The sequence below is a fragment of the Peromyscus californicus genome, unplaced genomic scaffold, assembly GCF_007827085.1.
Source record: "Peromyscus californicus insignis strain IS unplaced genomic scaffold, ASM782708v3 Scaffold_10__1_contigs__length_136768540, whole genome shotgun sequence".
NCBI classification, from domain to species: Eukaryota; Metazoa; Chordata; class Mammalia; order Rodentia; family Cricetidae; genus Peromyscus; species Peromyscus californicus.
This window is the reverse complement of record NW_026294391.1, coordinates 50,788,761-50,816,168: the sequence shown is the minus strand read 5'-3', so window position 1 is coordinate 50,816,168 and position 27,408 is coordinate 50,788,761. Positions and strand designations below refer to the sequence as shown.

Below are 27,408 nucleotides of genomic sequence, written 5' to 3'. Positions count from 1 at the left end.
CAGCTTGTGATTTAAGAACAAGCCAAAAGTCTATTTTTGTGTTTTCAGAAAATTTCAGAAAAAATCTCCTTAAAAAATAATTTTCCTTATGTGATTTTAATGCATATTTTTCATTTTTCAATGTATTATTACCATGTGTATGAAGACAAATAACAATTTATGTTAGCACAACTGAAACCGTTTTTAAAAAAATCAAAACATTGGTTCCTAATTACTATGCACTGTTATGTAAAGGGGGATTGTCAGTGTGGTGGTTAATCTTCATTGTCAATTTAACTGGATTTGGAATCACCTAGGAGACACAGAGGTGTGTCTGTAAGAGTGTTTCCACAGAGGTTTAACTGAGAAGGGAAGACCTTGCCATGGTCATGGTCTCAGGTCCCAGACTAAACATAAAGGAGAAAGTGAGTGGAGCGTCAACATTCCCTGCACTATGCTTCCTGTTCTGTTAAGATGTGAGGAAATAAGAGTCACAGCTGAGAGCCATTTCCACCACCATGCCTTTCCAGCCATGACGGACTGTACCTTCAACCCAAGACCCAAAATACGCCCTCCCTCTCTTATGGTACCCCTTATCAGGTACTCCATCTCAATAATAAGTAACTAATACAGCCAGCCAAACATTGGAAGCACTGCAACCTCCTAAAATGTGTGAGTCCTAGAAAACACACACACACACACACACACACACACACACACACACACACACCACACACACACACACACACACACGGGTCCTGAACTATTTTTCATCAATTGCTTAACTCCTACAAAATGCAATTTCCTTACTTGTAAAATGGAGGTACTAAAAGAGTACCTGACAGGCTCCTGAGTAAAGAACACTCTGAGCTAGGTTCAATGGATGTGACCTACTGTATATGATAGTCTGTATATACTGTATATATATAATAAAAAGATACGTACTGTATATGATATAATAAAAAGTAGCTAATAAATGGAACTAGCCTAAATGTCTATTAGAGTAGATAAATGGACAAAGAAAATGTGGCATGTATCCCTTAGTAGATGGATTATAAACAACAAAATTTTTGTCATATTTGCAGAATAATTATATTTGCAGAATATAATTGGATACAACTGAAGATTATTATGTTAAAATAAGCCAGACTTGGAAAGACAAAGACTGAATGTTTTCCTTCATATGTGGCTCCTAGATTTTAATTTGTATATGTATATATACATGCCTGTGTGGGTGTAGGTATAGGTATGAAACTAGAAAAGTGAACCATGAGAGGTGAAGAAGGGGTCTTTAGAGAAGGGGGGTACTAGAATATATCTGATATTAATTAAATACAGGGGGTTACTGTATAGAGAAGGAAGGCTAAAAGGGGGCCAGGGGGATGAGAGGTGGGAGGAAGGAGGATCAATAAGAACAAAGTATTTATGGAAATGCCAGAAGAGAATCCATTATTCTGTATGCAAATGTAAGAAAACAATGCAAAAGTATGAAACAAGCAGTGAGGACAGATGACCTGCTAAAGATGCCAACAAAACTCCAGTTCACTGGAGCATGACAGGCAGAATGTGGCTCCACAGATGTCTGTGTCTGAGAGCCTGTTACTGGGCCACCTTCAGATGAAGCATGCATCAGAATTACCCTGGATTATGTGACTGGGCCCAGCGGAATGTGAAGAGTTAATAGAGTCTGAGGAGGAGGCAAAACAAGGGGGTCAGAGAGAGGAGACTTGAAAAAGACCTGTGTTGCTGCTTCTGAAGACGAAGGAAGGGGACTGCCAAGGAAGTCTCCAGAAACTGGGTCAGCCTCAGTTGCCAGGCAGCAAAACAGACCCAGGTTTACAACAGCAAGGAACTAAATTCTGTCAACAACCTAAGGGAACAGGAATTCTGCTCTAGGGCCTCTGGAGAGGAATATAGTCCTGCTGACACCTTGATTTAGTACTGGACTTCTGACTTACTGTGCAAAGATAATAAATCTGCATTGTGTTCAGCTGGAGTATATTTATTGTTTTCAGAGACAACAAGAGACAAGATTGTGCTGGAAACTTCAAAATTTGTTACGAGCACAGAGTGTTATTTAGCAGTAGAACACTTAGCTGGCCTGTATGCAGGAGCATGGCAAAACAGTACGTATCTGTTTAGAGGGTAGGTCATTTACTGTTCCTACCTTAGAAAATTAAAGAGAAAGGAAGGATAGTGTAAGAGATTTGCCATAAAGCTAAAGTTCTTCTGAATATATGCCATTGCTCTTATTTAAGACTATTAGAAATAAAGGAAGTAGGTAATGATATTTTTTTAAATAAGATTGAAGAGCAGACCTTCAGAACTTATTCATCTTGTTTGAAACTTTCTACCCATCAATTAGCAACCTCCCATTTCTCCCTCCTCCAGCCCCTAGCACCTACCATCAGTCAACCTTTGCTTCTACGAGCTTACTAACTCCATATACCTCACACAAGTGGAACCACATGGTATAGGACCGTCTATGACTAGCTTATTTCAAAGGCAAAATTTTTTATATATAACATAATTCTTTATTGACTCTCTGGGAATTTCACATCATTCACCCAAATCCCGCTCACCTCCCAGTCTCTCCCTATCCACCCTTCACCTCTGCATCGTCCCCCGAAAAGAAACCACCCCCAAAAAATTAAAAACAAAAACAAAGCCACCTCGCTCTCCCATCTTTCCTGCCTCTCCAACACTTCTTCATTCATCCTAGTGACACTGGAAGCTTTAGTGTGTCACACAATACACCCTTTTGTCCAATCAGCTCCACCCACAAATGTTCACTGCGATGAGTCATTGGTCTGGTTCAAGGCCTCTGGCACTCCATCATCAACCAGACCCTCGCTGAAACTCCTCTTGTATATTCAAAGGCAAATCTTTGATGATCACGTAAGTTACTCTCAACTAAACTTGTGTTTAAAGAGCTAAGAAATCTAGAATGGAGGACAAGAATGAACAATGTTTACTTAGGGTGGTGGCTGCTGTTTCTCTTGCGTTTTCCCGCTGAGCAAGCAAAGGCCGGACTAAAACTGTTAAAAGCTCAGCTTGAGAAGTTCTACTCAGTTTTCATGTTGAGAAAAGTTTGTATTTCTGTGTTTTTCTGACCTTCAAATAATTATTTTTGGCCTTTAACACTCATTTGAAAGTAACTTGCTGCAGATTTTAAAAAACATGGTGAAAAGCAAAAATCTGACATTTACTGGGAGATAGTTGTGTTTAGCTAATAATTATAAGAGAACTCGAGCTCTGTGGAGCTGCCTATGGTAGACAGGCATGTAATCCTCCCAACAAATAGGAGGCTGAAACACAAAGACAGCCACATGTTCCAGGCTACCCTAGACTACAAAGTAAGACCCTGTCTTTTAAAAGAGCTATCTGTGACTCTAAGGACTGATACATGAAATTGGCCTCTACCTCTGCTCCTCAAATCTGAGGGCTGGGATTATTCTGAAGAGGTTTCAGATTAACAATGAATAATCAAATACCTACATTCTTATTAAGTTTCTAGAATAAAAGAATTACAGAGAAGATCAGTAAGTCAACTATAGAAAGGATTTTTTACTATCTAAACAGTAGCCATGGTGTACATGAGATCCCAGCACTCCTAAGAATGAAGCAGGAGATCCTAACTTCAAAGCCAGCCTCGACTACACAGCAAGACTCTCCTCACAAAAACAAGACAAACAAGACTTCTGTGCCTACATAGAGCTTATCAAAGGATCCAATAGAAAGCTGCTCAAGCAGCCTCTGGGTTAGCTTGCCCTTTTGCAGGCACTACAGAGAACTGCTAACTGTATGTTTCCAATCAGCAAAACCCATGTAAGAAACACCATAGGCCAACTGTGTCAGATTCTTTCAACAAATAAAAATAACAGAAAAGTAAAAAGGCTTGTTAATTAAGGATCTTAAAACAAACAAACAAAAAAAGAGGTAACTAGAAGTCATAAAAAACTTGGCCTGGTGGCACACGCCTTTGATCAGGAGGCAGAGGCAGCCTTTGATCAGGAGGCAGAGGCAGGCGGATCTTTTGAGTTCAAGGCCTGCCAGGGCTACACTGTGAGTAAGAACTTGGGGGCGGGGGAGAGAGGGAGAGAGAGAGAGAGAGAGAGAGAGAGAGAGAGAGAGAGAGAGAACACTAAAGTGAAAGGATTAAGTACTAAGGTGATAAAGCCATAAAGAAAGGTAGCCAGGCATGCTGGCTATAATCCCAGCACTGATGAGGCAGAGGTAGGAAGATGACCAAAAGTTGGGGGCCACCTGAGTTACACAGTAAGCTCCTGTCTCAGAAACAAAATGAGAAAGTTATTACGATAAGATCCAGGCAAGCAGCAGCTGTTTCTGAAGAGCTGGAGAGGGCTGGGCCTCAGATCAGCTCCACAGAGGGTTAAGTGGGAAGCTGGCTGACTCTTATTCATCTTAGATCATGGTTAACAAGTGTTTGCCTTTAATAATTCCCAGCTGTAAAAAGGGTTTTAGAAGGTTCTAAAAGGTTAAAAGCAGTTTAGTAGGGGAAACTAAAGAAATCTTGAGTGTGAGATATATATTAGATAATATTACTTTCAACAGTGAAAGAGCTTTCCTGGGTATGATGTTACCATTGCTGTTCATATAAATGAACCTTCATATTCTTTGGAAATACATACTGGATTATACATGATGTATGAAAAGTGTAATGAATATCTAGAACTTTCACATGGTTCCATAAAAGAACATACATGTGTGTATGTGAACAAAATGCATGTATTAAAGGATGGTAAGACAACATAGCAGATACTAATTAGTGAATCGAAGTGAACATGCTAGTTTTGCAACTGTCCTGTAATTTTAAAACTTACAGCTTTGGATGGTGGCTTATGCCTTTAGTCCCAGCATTCTGGAGAGACAGACAGGTGGATCTTTGTAAGTTTGAGCTCAGCCTGGTCTACCTAGCCACGGTTACATAGAGAGATCCTGTCTCAACAAATAAATAAATAGATAGATAGATAGATGAAAACCTTATTTATTTATTCCCTCTCCCTCTCCCTCTCCCTCTCCCTCTCCCTCTCCTCCCTCTCCCTCTCCCTCTCCCTCTCCCTCTCCCTCTCCCTCTCCCTCTCCCTCTCCCTCTCCCTCTCCCTCTCCCTCTCCCTCTCCCTCTCCCTCTCCCTCTCCCTCTCCCTCTCCCTCTCCCTCTCCCTCTCCCTCTCCCTCTCCCTCTCCCTCTCCCTCTCCCTCTCCCTCTCCCTCTCCTCTCCCTCTCCCTCTCCCTCTCCCTCTCCCTCTCCCTCTCCCTCTCCCTCTCTCTCTCTCTCTCTCTCTCGTCTAGAAGCAGACCGATCTCTGGTCTACAGACATGAGTTCCAGGATAGCCAGAGCTGTTACACAGAAAAACCCTGTCTCAAAAAACCAAAGAAAAGGTAAACCAACTTCCAACCAAGTCTCTCTCTCTCTCTCTCTCTCTCTCTCTCTCTCTCTCTCTCTCTCTCTCTCTCTCTCTCTCTCTCAAAATAGACACTGGTAAGTATTTATTTATTCTCTCTCTGTGTCTCTGTCTCTCCTTCCTCTCCCTCAGAGTTAGATGTGGTAGTGCACACCTGTAATCCCAGCACTCAGGAGGCAGAGGCAGGTGGATCTCTGTGAGTTCAAGGCCAGCCTGGTCTACAAAGCAAGTCGAAAAACAAAACAAAAACAAAAAAAAAGCTGCTCATAGTTCTGTGTACAACAGTATGCTGAAAACTACCCAATTAGCCATCATTGGATATATTTTTCCACACAAAAATATATAGTCTACAGAAGTCAAAATAAGTAAGCTACTGTCTTATATTGCTTATAATCATAATATTAAAGGGAAAAAATACACATAGTAAGGCTCAACTGAGGTAGTTTCTATGTTTATATATGGTATATGTATAAGCCAAGATAAAGGAAAACTACCCAAGCTAAACTGTGTGAGAGGAGGGCCCACACTTACAATCCGAGCACTCAAAAGACTAAGGGAGGAGACTCGGGAGTTCAAGTCATCCTCAGCTGTATAGTGGACTCACGGCTAGTCAGGACAGCATGGGACCATGTATAAAACAAACAAACAAAAAGGAACATGGAAAATCAACCACAGTGTTTTATAATCTATACCTACATGGTTGAACACAGAATAAAACTTTAGAGAAAAACAAGGAGTAAAGAAACACATGTCAGTTAGTGTTCCCTCTGGAAGATAGGAGGGGCCTTGGTAACTTCCTAGTTCTGAAGGTAGGTAGATGATTCAGACATGTGTGGCTATATTGTTGGACTGGAAACTGTATTTATGTCATATATTCTTTCATAGAAAAAAGAAACACAAACCATGTTGTGATGGCAGTATTTCTGGATACAGTTATCTTTACATTTTAGAGAAGTTCATTTTAGCTGAAGCAAATAACTTTTAAGTGACCAATGACAATGGCAAAATAAAATATGCCTTTATCCTAATAACTATTAGAAGACAAAATGCAAATGTTTAGAATCAATTCCTAAAAAGGAGATGGGGCCGGGCGGTGGTGGCGCACGCCTTTAATCCCAGCACTCGGGAGGCAGAGGCAGGTGGATCTCTGTGAGTTCGAGGCCAGCCTGGTCTCCAAAGCAAGTACCAGGAAAGGCGCAAAGCTACACAGAGAAACCCTGTCTTGAAAAAACCAAAAAAAAAAAAAAAGGAGATGGAATATGGCAGAGCAGCAAAATGCCACAGATTTGTTTTGGGTACTTGAGAGTACTATAGTTACATAGAAAAGAATACAGCTAAGACCTGAGCCACTGATGGACAGGGTAGCACACACCTATATCAAAGTTACTTAGGAGACTAAGGCAGGAGAACAGTGTGTTTGAGGTGCCAGACTCTCCTATATGGGAAGAAAGTCTCAAACAAACAAACAAACAAGAAAAATCCTGGTCATCATTCACACCATTTTAATTTGTGTATCTGTGTGTGTGCAAATGTGCACAGTGTACCTACTTGTGCGTGTGTGCAAATGCACCGCACACGTGTGTGTGTGTGTGTGTGTGTGTGTGTGTGTGTGTGTGTGTGTGTGTATGTGTGTGTAGGCCAGAGGATAACACCAGTTGTCATCAGGTGCCATTTGCTCATTTTGAAGAAGGGGTCTCACCGGGCAGTGGTGGCGCACGCCTTTAATCCCAGTACTCGGGAGGCAGAGGCAGGAGGATCTCTGAGTTCGAGGTCCACCTTGGCTACAAAGTGAGTTCCAGAAAAGGTGTAAAGCCCTATCTCGAAAAACCAAAAAAAAAGAAGAAGAAGAGGAGGAGGAGGAGGAGGAGGAGGAGGAGGAGGAGGAGGAGGAGGAGGAAGAAGAAGAAGAAGAAGAAGAAGAAGAAGAAGAAGAAGAAGAAGAAGAAGAAGAAGAAGAAGAAGAAGAAGGGGTCTCACTGGCCTGGAGCTCTCTTATTAGGTTAGGCTGGTTGTCTAGAGAGATCATGGAATCTACCTACCTCCACCTCCACAGGGCTGGGATTACAAGGGCATGTCAGCATGCCTAACTCTTTTTATGTGGGTTCTAAGGTTCAAACTCAGATCCTCATGCTTGCAAGGCAAGTACTTTACTAAGCTATCTCCCCAGCCTGCATTTAAGACTTTAGGTTCCTGCTTTAAAACACAATGTCCATTAATTTCTTTGACTGTACACACCCCAAAATATGTACTGCATCACTACAGTACAAAAAAATCCAAGTTAGAAAACACTTAACTGAGACTGGTAATTACACCTGACTTGAGGGCAGTGGCAGCACGCGCCTTTAATCCCAGCACTTGGGAGACAGAAGCAGACCGATCTCTGGTCTAAAGACATGAGTTCCAGGATAGCCAGAGCTGTTACACAGAAAAACCCTGTCTCAAAAAAACCAAAGAAAAAGTAAACCCACTTCTAACCAAGTCTCCCTTTATAAAGTGCCCCACCCCAGCAAGTCCCCTTCAAACAGCCTTTTTCTGTGCCTTTCTTCTGACACTTGTGTTTGTTTTGTATTTCAGTTGTATGCTTCATCCCCGCAACTATGTTATGAGTTGATATATATTTAATTGCTCTGATATTCAATGAAGAAAATATACTCAGCTTCAAGGCCCCCAAAGATTCCTGTCCAACATTGCTTAACTCTTTGCTCTCAATTCAAAAACAAATTCATGGAGCTTAACTCACAGGTTAAGATCTGTTCCTGCAGAGAACCTTAATTCGGTTCCCAGAACCCACATGGCAGCTCACAACCGATGGTAACTCCAGTTCCAGGGGATCTAACATCCTTTTCTTGCTTCTCTGGGCACCAGGCATGCAGATGGTGCAGACATACATGCAGAAAAAGCACTCATACTCATGTAAAAATAGTAATAGTAGTAGTAAATTAATGAAAAGAAACCCTTCACCATATGATTAACATGCACAATGAAAAATAAACACATGAAAAACAAAAATAAGGGGGCTGGAGAGACGGCTCAGTGGTTGAGAGCACTGGCTGCTCTTCCAGAGGACCCACGTGGCAGCTCACAACTGTCTGTAACTCCAGTTCCGGGGATCCAACACCTTCACAAAGATATATGTGAAGGCAAAACACCAGTGCACATAAAATAAGAGTAAGTAATTTTTTAAGGTTTTTAAAAAAAGAAAATTAAAGTAAGAAAGGGAGTCCTCCTACAAGGAGGTCATCGACTAAAGGTTAAAACCATTGTTTTCCTGCTTTCCACTTATTCTCAACTGCAAATAGTCTTGAACCATGCTGTCCTTCTGCTGGGTTATAATTAGCATTTGACGAAATAGTTAATTGAAATGTACCTGTAGTTTTAAAAAAGTCCAAAGACCTCTAAAAACCATGAAATCCAACAAGGTGCTGGGGGGGGGGGTCGTCATAATATGTCATCAGAGAAAAGGGTACTTCATTATCAAATAATTTCTGAAATCTAAGTCTATCAAACCTTGATCTAATATGACTCCCTACTATTTTTCTCTGAAAACTTGTAGTAAACATCTAACATAGTGAACATCAATTTTCTTTCTCTTGCTGAGGACAGCCATCAGGAGGAGTATGCTTTGCTGGGTAAATCCATGAAAGAGCACTATAAAGTTCCTAGTCACTTTGAAAAAGGCAGCGGTGTAACAGACAAAACACAACTGTAGACCCATAATGATGAATTATTTACTCATTTCATTTTTATTTTATGTGTATGGGTAATTGCCTCCATGTATGTCTGTGTACCACCTGCATGGCCAGAAGATGTGGAGCACCTGGAATTGGAGTTACAGACAGTTATGAACTGTCATGAGGAAATTGAATCCGCATGTGCGAGAAGAGTAGCCAGTGCTCTTGACCACTGAGGCATCTCTCTAGCCCCCAATGATGAGCTACTTAGAAATCTTTACCACCCAACTCCAAGAAGACTTGCATAAAAAAATCTATGAATAGCTTTAAATGCCTTGGGTTTTATCATTTTTTTCTTCCTAGGGTCTTCAAATTACCACAAAATGTTGGTCTGTTTAATTTGTTCCAACTACAGTCCTGCGTTAGGTTGAATTCTCTGAACAGAGAAAGGGGTTTCCCAGTGACACCAACCTTTGCTTTGGTGTGCATGCATGTCTGCAGACATCACAGCAACCCACAGAGGCTCCTAGAAGATCCTCCTCTAAAGTTAGTATGCCCTAGTCTGTGGTTGCACCACAGCCCAATGAGCAGTAGATACTAATTTGGTCTCCCTTTTCATGATTCTTTCCAGAGACATGTACAGTTTTTTTTTTCTGATGTTTAATTTTTTCCCATATAAAATTCTGGTGTGTGCTTGTTAAGGAGATTTTTAAACAGGTAAGAAGGCTTCCAAAGAAAGTATCAGAAGTGAAAATAAAAGTAGGTTTATTCTTTACAAGGCAGTGCCAGGTGACATGTGATACTGATGCAGAATTTCCTTCTTAAGAGCTAGTTCAGCCAGCCCTGGTTGTTCACACTTGTTATCAGAGCACGTGGGATGCCGAGGCAAGGACTGCTATGAGTTGGAGACTAAAGGCTGGGTTGGGTTTTTTGTTTGTTTGTTCGGTTTTGTTGTTGTTGTATTGAGTGGTAGTGGGGACTGAACCTGGGGTCTTGCACATGCTACATAAGCACTCTACCAATGAACTATATCCCCAGCCCTTAATAAAAGAGCTAATTTAAATGGGCTCAAAGGGGACTAACTCCTTATAAACCACCAGTATAAAAATCAGTCTTGGGGCTGGAGAGTCTGCTCAGTGGTTAGAGCACTTGTTCTTGCAATGAACTCATATTCAATTCCCAGCACCCACATGGTGACTCACAATCATCTGTAACTCCAGCACCAGGGAATCCAACACCCTCTTCTGGCCTCATGGGCACTAGGCACACATGTGGGACACAGACATACATGCAAAGAAAACATTCATACACATAAAATAAATAAAATCGGTCTTAACATTGCACTGAAAGGCTATTTATATATACAATGAGGAGGGCTTATAATTTACTCTGATTAATGTTACTCCTAAATCCTGATATTTACACATATATATGTATGTGTATCTGTGGTGCTGGGGCTTTGTGCATACTAAGCTCACATTTTTCTCTTCCTTTTTTGCTACTAAACCACAACTCTAGTGAATCTATTTAAAGACATTTTGATGAGTGCATATTGTGGTACAAAATAACGGGCTTCATTATGACATTTTCATGCATGTATTTAATATACTTTGATTATAATTGCCTTTGTTACCTTCCATTTACATATTTTATGAGTATTTTCTTTTGAAATAATTGGAGTCCAAATGAACTTGCTTTGATCTATGCTGCAGGTTTGTTAACAAAAGAGCCCCAATTTGCCTTTAGCTGGATATCTGAACACACAGGAGGCACAATGCCTTGTTCTGTACTGAGTCTGCTTTATCACAAAAAAAAGAGACCATTTCTACAGGCCACATGCAATCAGCTATGTGGCCACTAGGAGACTTGAAAAGTGACACATCCTTATGATGGCACAACCTCCTCTTTCTCTGCTACTCATCCACCAGATAACACAGAGAATGTGTGGCCTATGACAACTCCCCAACACATTTGAGCCTCAAATGGGAGATGAACAAATAATACTAAAGATAAGAACAGAGCTTATGATTAAGTGTAAAATCAAGGGAGGGTATATGTCTCAATTATCCTTTTTTTTTTTTCTTGAGAGCATAATATATTCCATTGGAGTCCAGGGCTTTTTTCTTTCAAGACAGGGTTTTCTGCGTGTAGCCTTTGCTGCTGTGGAACTCCCTCTGTAGAGCAGGCTGACCTCAAACTCACAGAGATCTGTCCACTCTGCCTCCCCAGTGCTGGGACTAAAGGTGCCACCACTGTCTGGCAAACCCAGGGCTTTTTTACATTACTTAATTACTTTATGTGTGTAGATGTTTTGTTTGCATATGTGCTTATGTACCACGTATGTGCCTGGTGCCTTTGGAGGCCAGAAGAGGCAGATTCCCCAGGAACTGAGTGACAGACAGTTGTAAAGCCACCACGTGCTAACCCAGGTCCTCTGGAAGAGCAGCCAGCGCTCTCAACCACTGAGCCATCTCTCCAGACCCAAGTATTTTTAATTTTTTAATCACATTTATTGTGTGTGTGTGTGTGTGTGTGTGTGTGTGTGTGTGTGTGTGTGTGTAGAAGTTAGAGAACAACTTGTGAGTTTTCTCTTTCCACCATGTGGGTTCATCTCACTGACCTTGAATTCATTTATGGTACAACTGTTAGACAATACGCTTCACTCTGAGGAAACTATATATAGAACAAAATAGTATAAGGCTACATTGGGATGCATTTTAGTCACCATTTTTTGACCTATTGATAATAACCAAATACTCAGACATTCTACTAATCTTCCAAAAAGGAAACTTCAAAAGCTGAGTAGGAGATATAACTAAAAGCCAACAGAAAAAGCAATTAAAGGAATAAGGTTATTTAAGTATTTTACCAAACTTTAGAAGAACCACATATTTAAACCAAAAGGAAGATAATAAAAATGTTTCTCACCTTCTGAAAATGTTCCTTCCACAAATCTTCTACAACTATGTACCCTCGTAATCCCCAGTCATATAACTTCTCCCCGCTGACCTTGAAACACAAATAGAAAAGATTGATGAACGTTCCATTTGTGAATGATAAACAAGAGAATTTTTCTCCTGTCTACAAAAGTACTGCATTTGACTGCTGTGTGTGGGGGTATGTAACTACTATAGGAAGTTGTGGGACACATCCATTAAACCTGCATAACATTCAATGGTAGAGCACTTAACTAGGAAACATCGTGGCTTCAGTCTCTATTAGCACAAAAGAAAAAGAAAAGATAATACTACCTCAGTTTGGTGGCTCACATCTATAATCTCAGCACCCAGGAGGCTGAGGCAGGTAGGTTGCTGCAAATTCAAGGCCAGCTTGAACAACAGAGTGAAATCCTGTCTCAAAAGCAAAAAAAATATAAACAGAAACAAGTAAAAAATAAAAATAAAAATAAATGAAAAACCAAAGATAGGAAAAAGGACGAGAAGAAAATGGTCTGGTTACATTTAGTTATCTCTTAAAATAGCTTGATAAAAATTGTAAGTATATATATTTTTATGACTGGTGCTAATGATCAAACCTGGGGTATTATATATGTTACTGATACCTTCATCCCAGCTCCCAGAAGATGTATCTTCTAAACTAAATGTAGGAGACCACTGATGATATGGAGAATTCTTAAAATCATACAGAGGAGGAAACTTCTACCTAACCCATCTAGTACATTACAATCAACCAAGCCAAGTTAAGGTGAAAAAAAAATCATTCATTCCTTTTAAAGACTTAGATATAAAATATGTGAACCCAATGAAGATACATACAATTTTCCTAGGCACAGCCATGATGAAGTCTTTTAATTACTATAGAGATTTTGTAGGTAGCATGATCCATAATCATCTTTCCAACATCCCATGAGTCCCTGGCCTTAGAGAGGTCATGACCTTAAAATGTATTTGCCTATCTTTGGCTATCTGGCTTGAATTACTAGAATTTGTGTGTGTGTGTGTGTGTGTGTGTGTGTGTGTGTGTGTGTTTCAGTGTTTTGCCTGTATGTATATAGCATACCACACACGTGTCCAGTGCCTGTGGAGGTCAGAGGAGGTCAGAAGAGGGCATCAGATCATCTGGGACTGGAATTACAAACAGTTGTGAGCTGTCATGTGGGTGCTAGAAATCAAACCTGGGTCCTCTGCAAAAACAAGTGCTCACAGCCACTGAGTCAACTCTCCTGGAAACTTTTTTCCCAAGTAGTGGGCCTTCAAAAAAATGCTTCTAGTAATTTGCATTCATTGGTTCTACTTATAACAAAGAATGCTGATTGCTCTACTCCATAATAATACTTCAAAACTGTTTTTATTTGGTGTGTGTGTGTGCTCTTGTGCACACAGGCACATGTATGTCTGCCACATGCACACAGCTACACGTGGAGACCAAAAGAGGACATCAGATCCCTTGGACTGGTTGTGAGTTGCCCTGATGTGGGTGATGGGAATCAAACACTTCTGGATAAGCAGTAACAGCTCTTAACCATGGGGCCATCTCTCCAGCTCTTAGATTTTTGTTTGTTTAGTTTTTGAGGAGACAGGGTTTCTCTGTGTTGCTCTGGCTGTCCTGGAACTCACTTTGTAGACCAGGCTGGCCTCTAACTCAGAGCTCTGCTTTCCTCTGCCACCTGAGTACTGGGATCAAAGGCGTGTGCTACCACTTAGAACTCTCTTCTTAATTTTTATAATTAATCTTTGTATAGTGCTGTTTTACAAAACACTTTCACATGAGTTATCCCTATCCTACAGAACAATAAGGACAGGAAGACTGTAAGGATACACTCAAAGGCCACGACCTGTCTAAAATCCCAATGCTTGTAAAAAAAAGAGTGGTCTCAGCCTAGCAAATACCCTAACTGTCATCATAGAGCCTTTGTCCAGTGACTGATGGAGGCAGATACAGAGATCCACGGCCAAGCACCAGGCTGAGCTCCGGGAATCCAACTGATGAGAGAGAGGAGAGATACTGCAGGTGAGGGACGTCGAGATCACGATGGGAGGACGTGCAGAGATGACGGACCACACTAGTGGAAGCCCATGACCTGTGGACTGGTGGCTGTGGAGCCCCCCATGGGACTGGACTAGGACCTCTGCATACGGAAGACGGTTTTTTGGCTCAAATTGTTTGGGGGACACCCAGGCAGGGAGATCTGTCCCTGGTCTATGGGCAGGCTTCTGGAATCCAGTGCTGTGGTGTGACACCTTGCACAGCCTTGGTGCAGTGGGAAGGGGCTTGGACCTGCCTAGGCTCAGTGTGCTGGGCTTTGCTGACTCCCCATGGGAAACCTCAATTTGGGAGATGTGGGGATGTGGGGTGGCTTGGGAAAGAGGGCTGGGGGGGTGGGAGGAGGGAGGAGGGGGGGTCTGTGGATAGCATGTGGAGTGAGTAGAAAATTTCCTAATAAAGAAAAATGAAAAAAAAAGAGTGGTCTCTGTAACATGTTGATTTCTGCATGTCATATTCCTCAGTTTCACCTACTACTCTTAAAATATATGATATGCTAAGAGTCTTAGGATCCTTGTTAGATATGTTGAGCATTTACCACATAGGATACTGCTATTTTCAGTGTTTCACATTTCTAAAAGGAAAAGAACATTTTCCATCAATATGAGGGTATTGTATTTTCTTTTTTGTGGTTTGGGTATGGAACCTTACAAATGCTGGGCAAGTGCTCTACCACTGGGCTACTACTTCCCCTGCCCCAATCTATTGGATTTGTATATTATTTTTAGCTATATACTACTGAACAGAACAGAATTTAAGTGGCTAAGTGGTCCATCCAAGTTTGAGGTTTCTAAAAAAGAAAACTGAAACTGTAAACAACATGATAAAAGATCGGAAAAATCTCTTTCAAAGTTGGTGCTCTTCTGGCATGGTTTTCTTGTAGAAAAATATGCATGACATGATTTTTAAAAGAAAGTCAAAATTAACACAAAATTTACCATCTTAACTGTTTTAGGAGTATACTTCAGTGGTAGTAAGAATATCCTTATTACTCAACCGTCACCACTACCCACTTCCAGATCTTTTTCATTACGTCCTACTACCTTGGTGGTGGATACAGAAGATGTTTTGCAACAAATGGGAGGCACAGAAGGCAAAAGAGTGCCTCTCTCTGAGGACAACCACAGCTGCCTCACAACCAGCAGCCAGGCCCTGCCTACCATTTACTTCTGAAACTGGAGGAGACTAGAATGACGTTTAGTTTTTTTGTTTTTGTTGTTTTTTTTTTTCTTTTCTCTAGGCAAAGCAGACATTATTAATTCTTCCTGAGCTGGAGCAAGAGCAGGGACAGAACATTAACTTTCTGCTTCCAGGACTGTTACAAACAATCTCATAATCAAAACCATCAATTTCACTGCTGTGGCCACTAGATTCCCACCTACAACTGCAGCCCAGTCTGGGAATTGGGACTTCTATCATGAGGCATTCAAGGGACCCAGTGTTGAGTTGGCCTGATTCTGAGGACTGCACTGCTGCCTCTTCCTAGGACAATATGTCCATGTGATAATGGAAGTTCTGCCCAGCAGTTCCCTATGTCCCTAAAGCCTGTCTTCCTCTTGCCAGTTTGCCCAGGGTAAATCAGTGGTTCTCAAATATCATGGCATGTGAGTCACCTGGAAGCCCTGCTAAAGAGATAGCTAATCCACATCCTTACACTGCCTAATTCAATTAGTATGGGACAGAGCCTGAGAATTTACATCTCTGACAAGTTCCCAGGAGGTGCTAATCCTACTGATCTTAAGGCCATGCTTGGAGAACCTGTGATCTATCCTTCCCCAAGTTACCAGTCAACTATAGTCTATGTACTTGACATATCATCAAACTGAGGTCTGAAGGGTAAGAAAAGCACAGTTAACTAACTGAGAACCCCAAATAGGACCTTCACACCAGAGGAGAGCACACACCTCATGCTGCAATAAGGAAAGTGAGTATGGCACCAATACTAAGGAGAAAGCATGAAGGCCAGAGCACAGACTGTGCAGTAAGGGCAGGCTGAAAGTCGCCTGCAACTATCAGCTTTGGACAATGAGTCTCTAGACTTCTAAGTGTATGAATGGTATCTTAACTTTTCTTGGATTAATATTCAAACTAGCATGCATTCTCTGAACAGTGACATTACTGGAAGGAGGGCTGGCACTGAGGTAAATAGTGAGGAAAAACTTTTTTTTTTTTGGTTTTTTTGAGACAGGGTTTCTCTGTATAGTTTTGGTTCCTGTCCTGGATCTCACTCTGTAGACCAGGCTGGCCTCAAACTCACAGAGATCCGCCTGGCTCTGCCTCCCGAGTGCTGGGATTAAAGGCCTGCACCACCACCGCCCGGTGTGAGGAGACACTTTTAAGTTGGCTATGAAATAATTTTTAGTTTGGTGTAATAAGAACTGCAAAATAAAATAAATCAGGAGAGCTATCAGTCACACAAAAGCAGGACTGGGGGACATACTTGCTTACTGGGTCTGACTTACCTGGGCAAAGGCAATGGCTTGTTGTGGGTAATAGATAGAGGCACCTAATCCCATGAAAAAAGGAGGATACACCAGCTTCTTTAGTTTTGAACCTGATCAATAAAAATTTGGACATTATCAGATGATATCCTTACTCTCACAATTTACTTTATACTTTTAATGCCAAACAAGGTATCTTTGACTCTGCTGTGGATGTCGCTCTGTATAAATAAAATGCTGATTGGCCAGTTGCCAGGCAGGAAGTATAGGTGGGACAAGCAGAGAAGAGAATTCTGGGAACAGGAAGGCTGAGTCAGGAGACATTGCCAGCCGCTGCCATGAGTACCAACATGTAAGATACTGGTAAGCTACAAGTCATGTGGCAAGGTACAGATTTATAGAAATGGGTTAATTTAAGATGTAAGAACTGGATAGCAAGAAGCCTGAGCCATTAGACCAAACAGTTTAAATAATATAAGCGTCTGTGTGTTTATTTTATAAGTGGTCTGTTGGATTGCCGGGGCTTGGTGGGACCCAGAGAGAAAACTCCAGCTACATGACTCTAAATTGTAATATTACTTAATAGTACATACAATAAAACGAATTGCTACTTCTTTACAGCTTTGTGATATAATTATACATTTCACCCATTTAAAGTACAAAATACAAAGACTTAGCATAGTCACAAAGCTCTGTAACCATCATCACAACTCCGTTATTCTCAAAAGAAACCCCCCACCTTTGATGGTAAAACATATGCTTAGCATGCACAAGGCCCTGAAATTCCCAGCACCAAGAAATGAAGAAAGGAAGGTAGGAAGATAGGAAGGTAGGTAGGTACGAAGGAAGGAAGGAAGCTAGGAAGGTAGGTAGGTAAGTGTGAAGGAAGGAAAGAAGGAAGGAAGGAAGGGAGGGAGGGAGGGAGGGAGGGAGGGAGGGAGGGAGGGAGGGAGGGAGGGAGGGAGGAAGGAAGGAAGGAAGGAAGGAAGGAAGGAAGGAAGGAAGGAAGCTCAGCCAGCCAGCCAGCCACATCCTCCATCAATAACAACCACATAATGCTGAGGTTGAGAGAAACCTATTTTCAATCTCTATGTATTTGCCTACTCTGGCAATTTTATACACATAGTATCATACAAAGTGTGATCCTTTGGGACTGACTTCCTTCAGTCAACAAATATTTCAATAGAGCCACCATTTATTAATTATTAAGGTGTCAGGTGGTGGTGACATATGCATGCCTTTAACTCCAGCAGTCAGGAGGCACAAGTAGGTGGATCTCTGTGAGTTTGAGGTCAGCCTGACCTACACAGTGAGTTCCAGGACAGCTAGAGCTACACAGAGAAACCTTGTCTCAAAAACAATCAAAAATATTAAGTATTAAGGCAATGTAGTCTAAGTTGGCCTAAAGGTATGTACTCCTTTGCCTTTTTTCCAGGTTTTATTTGTTTGATTGTGTGGCTTTGCTTTTCTGGCTTCATTTTGCTTTTTGAGATGGTCTCACTATGTAGCCCAGACTAGTCTTGAACTTGTTATTTTTCTGCCTCTGTCTCCTATGTAGTAGGATTACAGGTGTGGGATTACAGTGTTGGGACTACCAGCATGCCCAACTTGAGAACGTTTCTAAGGAAACAAACTTAAAAAATAATAATAATAATTTTGTTTCTAGGGTTTGATTTTTTTAAAGCAAACTGACCACCTTCGTATTTAAATACAAAAGACAATTGTTCCATTCCTCTCCTTCCTGAGATTTCATTAAAACAGCAGTAAGAAAATAAAATACAGATCAGAAACCCCTGGCATATAAATCATGCAGGTTGGGAATGTAGGTCAGTGGTAGATTACTTGCTTAGCTTAAGTAAAGCCCTGTGTTTCATTCCCAGCACCACAAAAAAAGTATCACCTGCTAGGACTATAGCACAGTTGGTAGAGCATTTGACTGGCACGTATGAGGCCCCAGGTTGTTCCCCAGTAACACACACACACACACACACACACACACACCAATTAAAAAAGAGTATGGATGCCGGGCGGTGGTGTCGCACACCTTTAATCCCAGCACTCGGGAGGCAGAGTCAGGCTGGTCTCTGTGAGTTCAAGGCCAGCCTGGGCTACAGAGTGAGTTCCAGGAAAGGCGCAAAGCTACACAGAGGAACCCTGTCTCGAAAAACCAAAAAAAAAAAAAAAAAGAGTATGGACAGAAATGAAAGACCAGTTGGCATTGTCTTGAAGAAGGGATGTGTGGCAAAGGAGAGAGCAGATCTTCCCAAGGCACAGATGGCAATGACTATGGGCAATAGAGAGAGCAACCAGGAAGCAAGACAGGAAGATAAATACAAGTCCTGTCCATGGAGTGGGTGACTCCTTTCTTCCCTCCATGCCATCCCAGTGCAAACCTGCTCCCGGAAGTCGTGACAGGCCAATTTCAAAAGCAGGGCCAAGTCTCACGAAGAAAAAAAAATCATTAATTTTATGCTGAGAACCAATACTACACACACACACACACACACACACACACACACACACACACACACACCAGTGTTAGTGCTTAAGACCTCCACACAAAGGCAGCTCCCATCATCCAGCTTGCCCTAACATAGAACCTGCCTACCAGCAAGCCATATCTATACACAGAGTTCTTACTAGCATTTCAATTGCCTCATTCAGAAACATGACTGGACAACCAGGGATCAGCAGACATTGGAGGAGAGCCTGCAACATAAAACAGAAAGACCAAGACAAGCAAGAAGAAAATCAAATGACCCAACAGGAAACAGAACTGTAAAAACAAAGCTAAACCTGTTAAGTGTCATCGAATCAACAGAAGCTACTACACTAGACAAAAACAGTTCAACATAAAAACGAACAGCCACAGAAAAAGACCTCATGGAAATGACCAAAGGAAAATATTCAAAAAATGAAAAAAAATAAGCAAGGAAACATAAGACACACTATGGCCATTTAGAAAGAACTCAATTCTTAATTAAAAGCATTCAGGAAGGAAAAAGAAAGCAAATCCTCAAAGAAAAAGCAGATACGTATCACTCTGGAGCTAAAGAAGGCACAGTACAAGGGCTAAAAGTATCTGCATGTAGTCACCATGCCATACAAATTCAGAACATTGAAGATCTTCAAATTGTCCAAGAATTTAAAAAAAGGAGAAGCAACAAGTATCCAGACTGGCTATCCATTCTGCCATCTGCAATGTCAGATGCTAGTTTGGATGGAAAAGAACTCCAAGCTATCTAAACTGTCAGTATAAGGAATAGATATATAAGGTATTGGCAAGTTTGCCTCTCATAATTTTTTTAAAAGCAACTTAAGCATGTAGTTCACCAACATGGCTTGAACACACCACGAAGAAGGTGACATAAAAGCCCAGAAAATAGGGCTCAATAGTGGATCTGAGAAGTCCAGGCCAGGTTACAGGGTGATACAGAACTAGGCAGATACTAAGTTTGGAGAACCTAGCAACGAGGTGAAAACAAATGGTAGAGGGTGAAAGAGGAAAACGTGCGGGGCTTTATTCCTCAGCGGAACCAAGGAGGGCACCAGTGCAGTGTTCAGCCTCTGCCTCTAAAACCACTTTCTGCACGAAGAGGGAAGCCTTAGAGCAACCGCTATAAATCTCTGCTTCTCTTTTATGGTGGTCAGATTACAGAGTTCTTTGTTGGGATATTTCTATTTGGAATTTTTGTTTGTTGTGTTTTGTTTGAGAGAGAATCTCAGTCTGTAGGCCAGGCTGGCCTGGAACTCACTATGTAGCCCAGACTGGTCTTAAGGCAAGCTTCTTGCCTCAGCCTCCTGAAAGCTAGAATTACAGGTATGAACCATCACACTAAGCTTCTAATTGGAATTTTTGTAATATCTGTATTTTATGCCATAAACATTTATTTTACAACTAGTAAAATTCCAGATATATCATAAAAATAATTTCTTCCTAGAGAAACCTTTTACCACCATTTTGTGATACAGCAGTAAAATAGAGTAATATTTTCTTGTCTTGGGGTAGAGCCTAGGGCCTCAAGCACACTAGGCAAGCATTCTGCCAGAGGTATCCGGCCCAGCCCTACAGTAATATTTGGGGATACTTACGATGTTCTTTAATTGTAAGCATTTGTAAAGTCTCTATATCATCACTAACTGAAGGTGTGACAGCTGAAGAAGTTAAAAAACTAGTAAATCACTGTCCTACTTGCTGTGATTAATAGCCTGATCCTAACAGTTCCAACATTTACAGTTTGACAGGTGTGAAAGACTTTGTTCACTCTTTCTATACCAAAGAGCAATAGATATTTGAACAAGCAGATGTGCTTATTAATTATAACTAATTTCTTTTTCTTACCAAGAATATACAATTTCTATGTATGTTTAACATCAAATGTAATGGGGTGAACAAGGAAATGAATTATATGTTAAGAAGTCCGGTGGCGCACGCCTTTAATCCCAGCACTCGGGAGGCAGAGCCAGGCGGATCTCTGTGAGTTCGAGGCCAGCCTGGTCTCCCAAGCGAGTTCCAGGAAAGGCGCAAAGCTACACAGAGAAACCCTGTCTCGAAAAAACCAAAAAAAAAAAAAAAAAAAAAAAAGTCCACATTTAGGAACCAATTAATCTGAAAACAAGTAAATATAGATAAAGAACCTAACATATATCCCATCTCTCCCATATAAACTGACTGGGAGATATAATAAACCTACAAAATTGCACCTACCTCTAGCAAAAAGGAGTCCAATAAAACCAGCAAAACCAATAACACCAAGTCTTGGGAAAAATCCAGGAGGTGCACTTTGGAGATAATCATAGCTGTCTACAATAGAATCAGATTGGGAAATAACTCCATAAATTACTCATTAAACCCAAAGCAAAAACTCATACATAACTAGACACACAGTACCAAATGTTTCCCAACCACCCATCCTTTGCTTTCTGCTAACAGACATTTGTTTTTTGGTTTCTTAGGTCTGGTTTCATTTAGTACGGAGAGGCTTTGAACTCATGATCATCCCACCTCACCTCCCAAGTGTTCGGATTGGAGGTGTGTGTCAGCAAGACCAGCTCACACTTTTTTAAAGATAGTCTGGCTATGTGGCCCACGCTGAATTTAAACTTGCATTATATCCCAAACAGGCTTGGAACTGGCAAACCTGCTTCGCCTTCTGAGAGATGGGATTCTGGATGCACACCACCAGGGCCAACTGTGTGTGTCAATATGCTTCTTTTCAACACATTCTTTCAGGAACCAAACACATTCAACTCAGAAAAGCAAGCATCCTTTGCCATCTGAACTTTTTATTTGAACTCAAGAACAATATATTTGGATAATGAAGGAAAATTTGTGATGGCTAGGTTCTGGTCAACTTGACACAAGCCAAGGGTCATCTGGCAAGAGGAACTTCAATTGAAAAAAGGACTCTATCAGAATGGCTTGTAGGCAAGTCTATAGGGCATTTTCTTGATTAATGGCTGATGATATGGGAAGGCCCATCTCACTGGGGGTGGGGCCACCCATAGGAAAGTGGTCCTGACTGCTATAAGAAAGCAAACTGAATGAGAAACCTTGGAACACTCAGCCCTAAATGGGAAGTCTCTATCAAATCCCTCCCCTAGAGGCTCAGGGACCCCACGGAAGAGGAGGAAGAAATAGTGTAAGAGCCAGAGGGGTTGGAAGACACCAAGAAAACAAGGTCCTCTAAATCAACATGAGCAAAGCTCACATGAACTCACAGAGACTGAAGCAGCATGCACAGGGCCTGGCCAGGTCTGCACCAGGTCCTTTGCTTATATATTACGGCTCCCAGTTTAGTTTATGGGATTCCTAAGTATGCAAACAAGTGAGTCTCTGATTCTTGTGCCTTCTCTGGGGCTCTTTTCCTTTTGTTTGTTTTGTCAAATTCCAATGTGTTATTTATCTTATTATATTATATTATATTATACATGACCTTATTTGCCATGCCTACGTATGTCTTAGGACTTGGATTTGCACGATGTCTCCTCTCCTCTCCTCTCTATGGAGCCAGCCAGTCTCCCAGCGAATTAGAGCCTGCTTAGGCATTGTCTCCTCTGGAGAGCTCATCCGAAGCTCATCAGCATAGAGCCTGCCTCCTTCTCTGAAGTACCATCAGATGTGATTCTCTGCACCACCCTTGCTATCTCATCCTAGGGTAGCTCGTACTTCACATTCATGTGTGTCTATTCTCTCCACACAGAACATATGTTCCCTCACGGTGGATTGCTTAGACACGTTTTAAGACTGCACCTGAAGCCAAAGCCTAGCTTCTTCTGGCTATATGCCTTAACTGTGACTGCTGGAAAATGGACTCACTGTCTTGGTATAATGGAATGCTTCTTCTAGGAGTCTTTGTAGTAACTCTGTGTTCAGGAGGAGAAAAACAAATATCTCAAATAATGCCTGCTGCCATTAATCAGTGGGAAATGACAGGTTAACAGTGAGGGTCACTCCTCGGTTACAGGTCTTATTCTGCCATGAGAACAAACCCCTGGAAAAGCAAGACTTTAATGTGCTGAGATATCCTAAAGAGAATTAAATACTTGTCAATATCTCTACTGTTTAACTAATTCCAGGCTGAAATTAGACAAAACATAGATCATAAACTCAGTCTGTGGGTGCACATGGTAAGTGCCCATAAGTGAGACACAATCAAGGACAATAAAATCTAAAAAATGTAAGAACACTACTATTTATGGAAAAACCTCTCCCAAATACAGAAGCTCAGTTCCTTCCTGCACCTAGATTTGTACAGCTTTTTTTTTAAATAAGTTTTTGTTTGTTTGTTTTGGGTTTTTTTTAGACAGGCTCTATGTAGTTCTGGCTGTCCTGGAGCTCACTATATAGAACAGGCTCCCTTGAAATTGCAGAGATCCAGCTGCCTTTGCCTCTGCCTCCTAAGTATTGGGATTAAAGGCATGAGCCACCACGCCCGGCCTGTGCAACATTTATTAATGGCAACTAATGAATTACTATGATTCAGAAAATCTGGTGAGGAGTAAGCTCACATTGCAGTTTTTTTTTAGCACTGGACCTCACATAAGCTAAGAAAACATTCTGCTACTGAACTACATATCCCCAGCCTGAACATTTTTTGTTTAATTCAGGGCACAAGCACTTGCTAGCCCAACAATCCTAATAATGTTGAAGAGATTGATGAACTCTGAAATCTGATTCAAACATAGATTGTCTTCCAGAAAACATCTACATAGCTCTAAATTTTTCCATTCAATTTCAATGACTCTATGGTCTCCAATACCTATTCATGAAAACCCAGTTCAATAGTTCAATAGGATGAAGTAACTGATTGTGCTTCATTAAAACTCAACTTACCTAATCCCCACTGGAAGAAGCGTTCCACCCTGGGTCTAGTTTGGGAGTATATTTCCTAAGAAGATAAAAAGAAACAGAATGAGTAGGTTTGTTGATTGGAATCATTATTAACCCTGTTCAGTATTAGAGATGAATCTTGAGCCTCCAGCAGATTAAGCATATACACTACCATTGAGCTACACCTCTAGCTATTAACAGTTTTTAAACAAAGTGATCTACTTTAATTTTATTGCCTTTTTTATCTTTTGTAATTTCCCTTTCACTAGTAGCCTGTTCATCAGAATGCTTTACTATTGCCACAGGCAGCAAAGATTTCAGTAGAATGGTTTTTTAACAACCTACTCCTCTAACTCCTAAGACTGAAGGAAATAAAATTGAGGAGTTAGAGAGATAGCTAGCTCAGTGGTTAAGAGCACACATTTTGGGCTGGAGAAATGGCACAGAGGTTACGAGCACTGGCTGCTCTTCCAGAGGACCCGGGTTCAATTTCCAGCACCCACATGGCAGTTCACAACTGTCTGTAACTCCACTTCCAGAGGATCTGACACCCTCATACAGACATACATTAAATAAATAAACCTTTTAAAAAAAAAGCACACTTTTTTTTTCTTTGCATAGGACAAGAGTTCAATTCCCAACACCCATGTCAGGTGGCTTACAACTAAGTGTAACTCAAGCTCCAGGAGGATTCAATGCCTCTGTTCCTCACGGACACTTTAAGTCAGGTACACATATCCACACACACTTAAAAATAACAAAAAAAGCCAGGCGGTGGCGGAACACTCCTTTAGTCCCAGCACTCGGGAGGCAGAGCCAGGTGGATCTCTGTGAGTTCAAGGCCAGCCTGGTCTACACAGCAAATCCAGGACAGGCACCAAAACGACACAGAGAAACCCTGTCTCAAAAAACTAAAAAAAAAAAAAAATCCTAAAAACAAGACAAAATTGATATTCTTGATAATCAGAGGTGATCCTTTCCCCATGAGATTATTAACACTGTCTTTCAAATCAAGGCTATTTTATTATTTGCCATGATTTTAGAGCCTACATTTGGAAAATGCTGCTTTGAAACAGGAATGGGCAGCTTTACTGAGACCAATGAGTTGATAAGTCAATTTTAAAAAGACATCCCAATCCTAAAGTAAAAGAAGTTATCAACATTCTCTTAACAATACAATGGCTTTGAGGAGCTAGAGATGTCCCTCAGTGGCAGCGCTTACCCAGCATGAGTAAGGAACTGAGCTTTATCACTAGCTCTGGCAAGCAAACAAATAAACAGGTCCCCACCCCAAAACAAAATAAAAGTGCAACCAATAAAATGGATTGTACATGGGGCTGGAGCAATGGTTCAGCAGTTATATTCTTGCAGAAGACCTGGGTTTGATTGTCAGCTTCTGGATAGGGGCTCACAGCCATCTGTAACTGTAATCCAGGGAACAGGACACTCTCTTCCACATGGTGCACAGACATACATGCAAGCAAAACACCCATACATATAAAGTAAATAATAAATAAAGATTTAAAAAATGGCTTGTACATGAATATCAAATGGTCCTAAAGGAAATGAGGACTTAGCTAAAAGAACCTTCAAGAACTCTACAGTGGAGAAGGAAAGTAATACAGGGATTATCAAAGAGTATCAGAACTAGCTGTCACTTAGGAAAGGATTGTTTTATAAATGTTGGTCCAAATCAAAACTAGTTATCCACATACTTTTAAATGGGCTTGTATAATGAATGCTGAACGTGGAGGAGGATGGGAAGAACTGATATCACTTCATTAAAAATCAACTATTGTTTTCATGTTGGCTACACCTGCTTTTTTCCATCTGTAGAAAGAAAAAAAAACAGAGGGCTGGAGATATGGCTCAGTTGTTAAGAACGCTTGTGGTATAGTCATGAAGTCTGGAGTTCAGATCCCAGCACCCATTTAACAAGCCAGCTATCCCCAAAACACCTCTAACTCTAGCTCTGAGCAATCTGATGCTCTCTTCTGGCCTCCATGTGTGCATACACTCTCACAGGTGCACATATATGCACACATACACACACAAACACACATACAAATAATAAAATCCATCTTTTTTAAAATGAGAAAAAACTGCCAGGCAGCAGTGGCGCACACCTTTAATCCCAGCACTCAGGAAGCAGAGCCAGGTGAATCTCTGTGAGCTCGAGACCAGCCTGGTCTACAGAACGAGATCCAGGACAGGTACCAAAACTACAGAGAAACCCTGTCTCGAAAAACCAAAGAGAGAGAGAGAGAGAGAGAGAGAGAGAGAGAGAGAGAGAGAGAGAGAGAGAGAGAGAAAGAGAGGGAGAGAGAGAGAGAGAGAGAGAGAGAGAGAGAGAGAGAGAGAGAGAACTATATATCAAAGTCTAGAGGGACAGTCTATTTATTTTGCTGGCTTAATCATTTTGCCATTTTAAAGTTTCGATCAGTTCTTCAAGAAAGAACAAGAAATTTCATTCTTCATGAAGAAGTCAATGTACCTAATAAAGCCATCCTAATTACAAGAAAAGTTTCCTGTTTATCAGTATTAAAATAAGCATGTTAATAACCAGCATATGATGTAGACAGATATTTTGTTGCACCAAGTATCACAGAAAAAAAGTATTTTAAAAAAATCTCAAGTTGAAAGGTAAAGAGACAAAGTCCTTTTTTTCCTAAGACAGGGTCTCCTTATGTAGCCTAGGCAGGCTCCAACCTAGGAGCAACCATCCTGCTTCAGCATCTTTAGTGCTGGGCTCCCAGGCATGTGCCACCACAACCAGCTGACAAAAATATTTTCATTACACAACAAAACGGGCCAGGGAACAGCTCAGTAGTAAAGTGTGTGTGTAGTGTGCTTATAGCGTTGATAGAGCTTGTGTGTGCTTTTTTCCAATTGTCAGTTGAGCAATGGCATAATTGATGAAATTTAAATTTTAACCAAAAACCCTAGCCATGGCTAAAGAGTATCTGAGTGCTGTAATAGAAGGTAGATACCATAATAAGGCAAACTTTGGTTTCAGATGACTTAAAATCAGAATACATTCATGTCCACAACAACAAATGCCTGGAACCTAAAACATGAGCAAGGACAGAAGCCACTGGAGTGAACAGTTCACCAAAGTTTGGTTGGTTGGTTTTTCCTTGCTTGTTTGTTTTTCAGACAGGGTCTCTCTGTGTAGCCCTGGCTGTCCCAGAACTATGTAGACCAGGCTGGCCTCAGACCTCACAGAGATCTGCCTGCCTCTGCCCACAGAGTGCTGGGATTAAAGGTGTGTACCACCACACCTGGGTAGTCATGTCTGTATGACTATCCCTTATCTGAAATATATAGGAACAGATGTTTGTTAGGTTTCAGAGTTTTTGGCTTTTTGAGTTTTTTGCATTTATAGATTGAACATCCCTAGTATGAAACTCTAAATCCAAATTAATCTTGGATTACGAATGCTCAGCCTGTAGTGATTTGTAGAAATTCTAGAGGGAGAAAGAAATCTCAATTTTCTGTATGTGTATACATGATAAGCATGTACAGGTATGTGGTGTGTATACAGGTTTGTGT

The 27,408-nt window shown here is 41.1% G+C and overlaps 1 protein-coding gene and 1 long non-coding RNA gene across 6 annotated transcripts in view; one reads left to right on the top strand and one right to left on the bottom strand.

Moving 5' to 3' along the window:
• Apoo (apolipoprotein O) overlaps positions 1 to 27,408 on the bottom strand; it is a 51,869-nt gene that overhangs the window by 6,836 nt on the left and 17,625 nt on the right. For all 5 annotated transcript variants that reach the window (XM_052732763.1, XM_052732773.1, XM_052732783.1 and 2 more), the window contains 4 exons: positions 23,860 to 23,914; positions 21,232 to 21,327; positions 16,545 to 16,636; positions 12,007 to 12,087 (listed from right to left, as the gene is read on the bottom strand). In XM_052732763.1, the coding sequence (XP_052588723.1) occupies positions 12,007 to 12,087; positions 16,545 to 16,636; positions 21,232 to 21,327; positions 23,860 to 23,914 (324 nt within the window). The remainder of the gene's footprint in view (positions 1 to 12,006; positions 12,088 to 16,544; positions 16,637 to 21,231; positions 21,328 to 23,859; positions 23,915 to 27,408) is intronic.
• LOC128107192 (uncharacterized) lies at positions 716 to 16,538 on the top strand. The gene is made up of 3 exons (XR_008216997.1): positions 716 to 2,877; positions 5,294 to 5,384; positions 13,946 to 16,538. It is a non-coding gene; the product is annotated as an uncharacterized LOC128107192 (long non-coding RNA).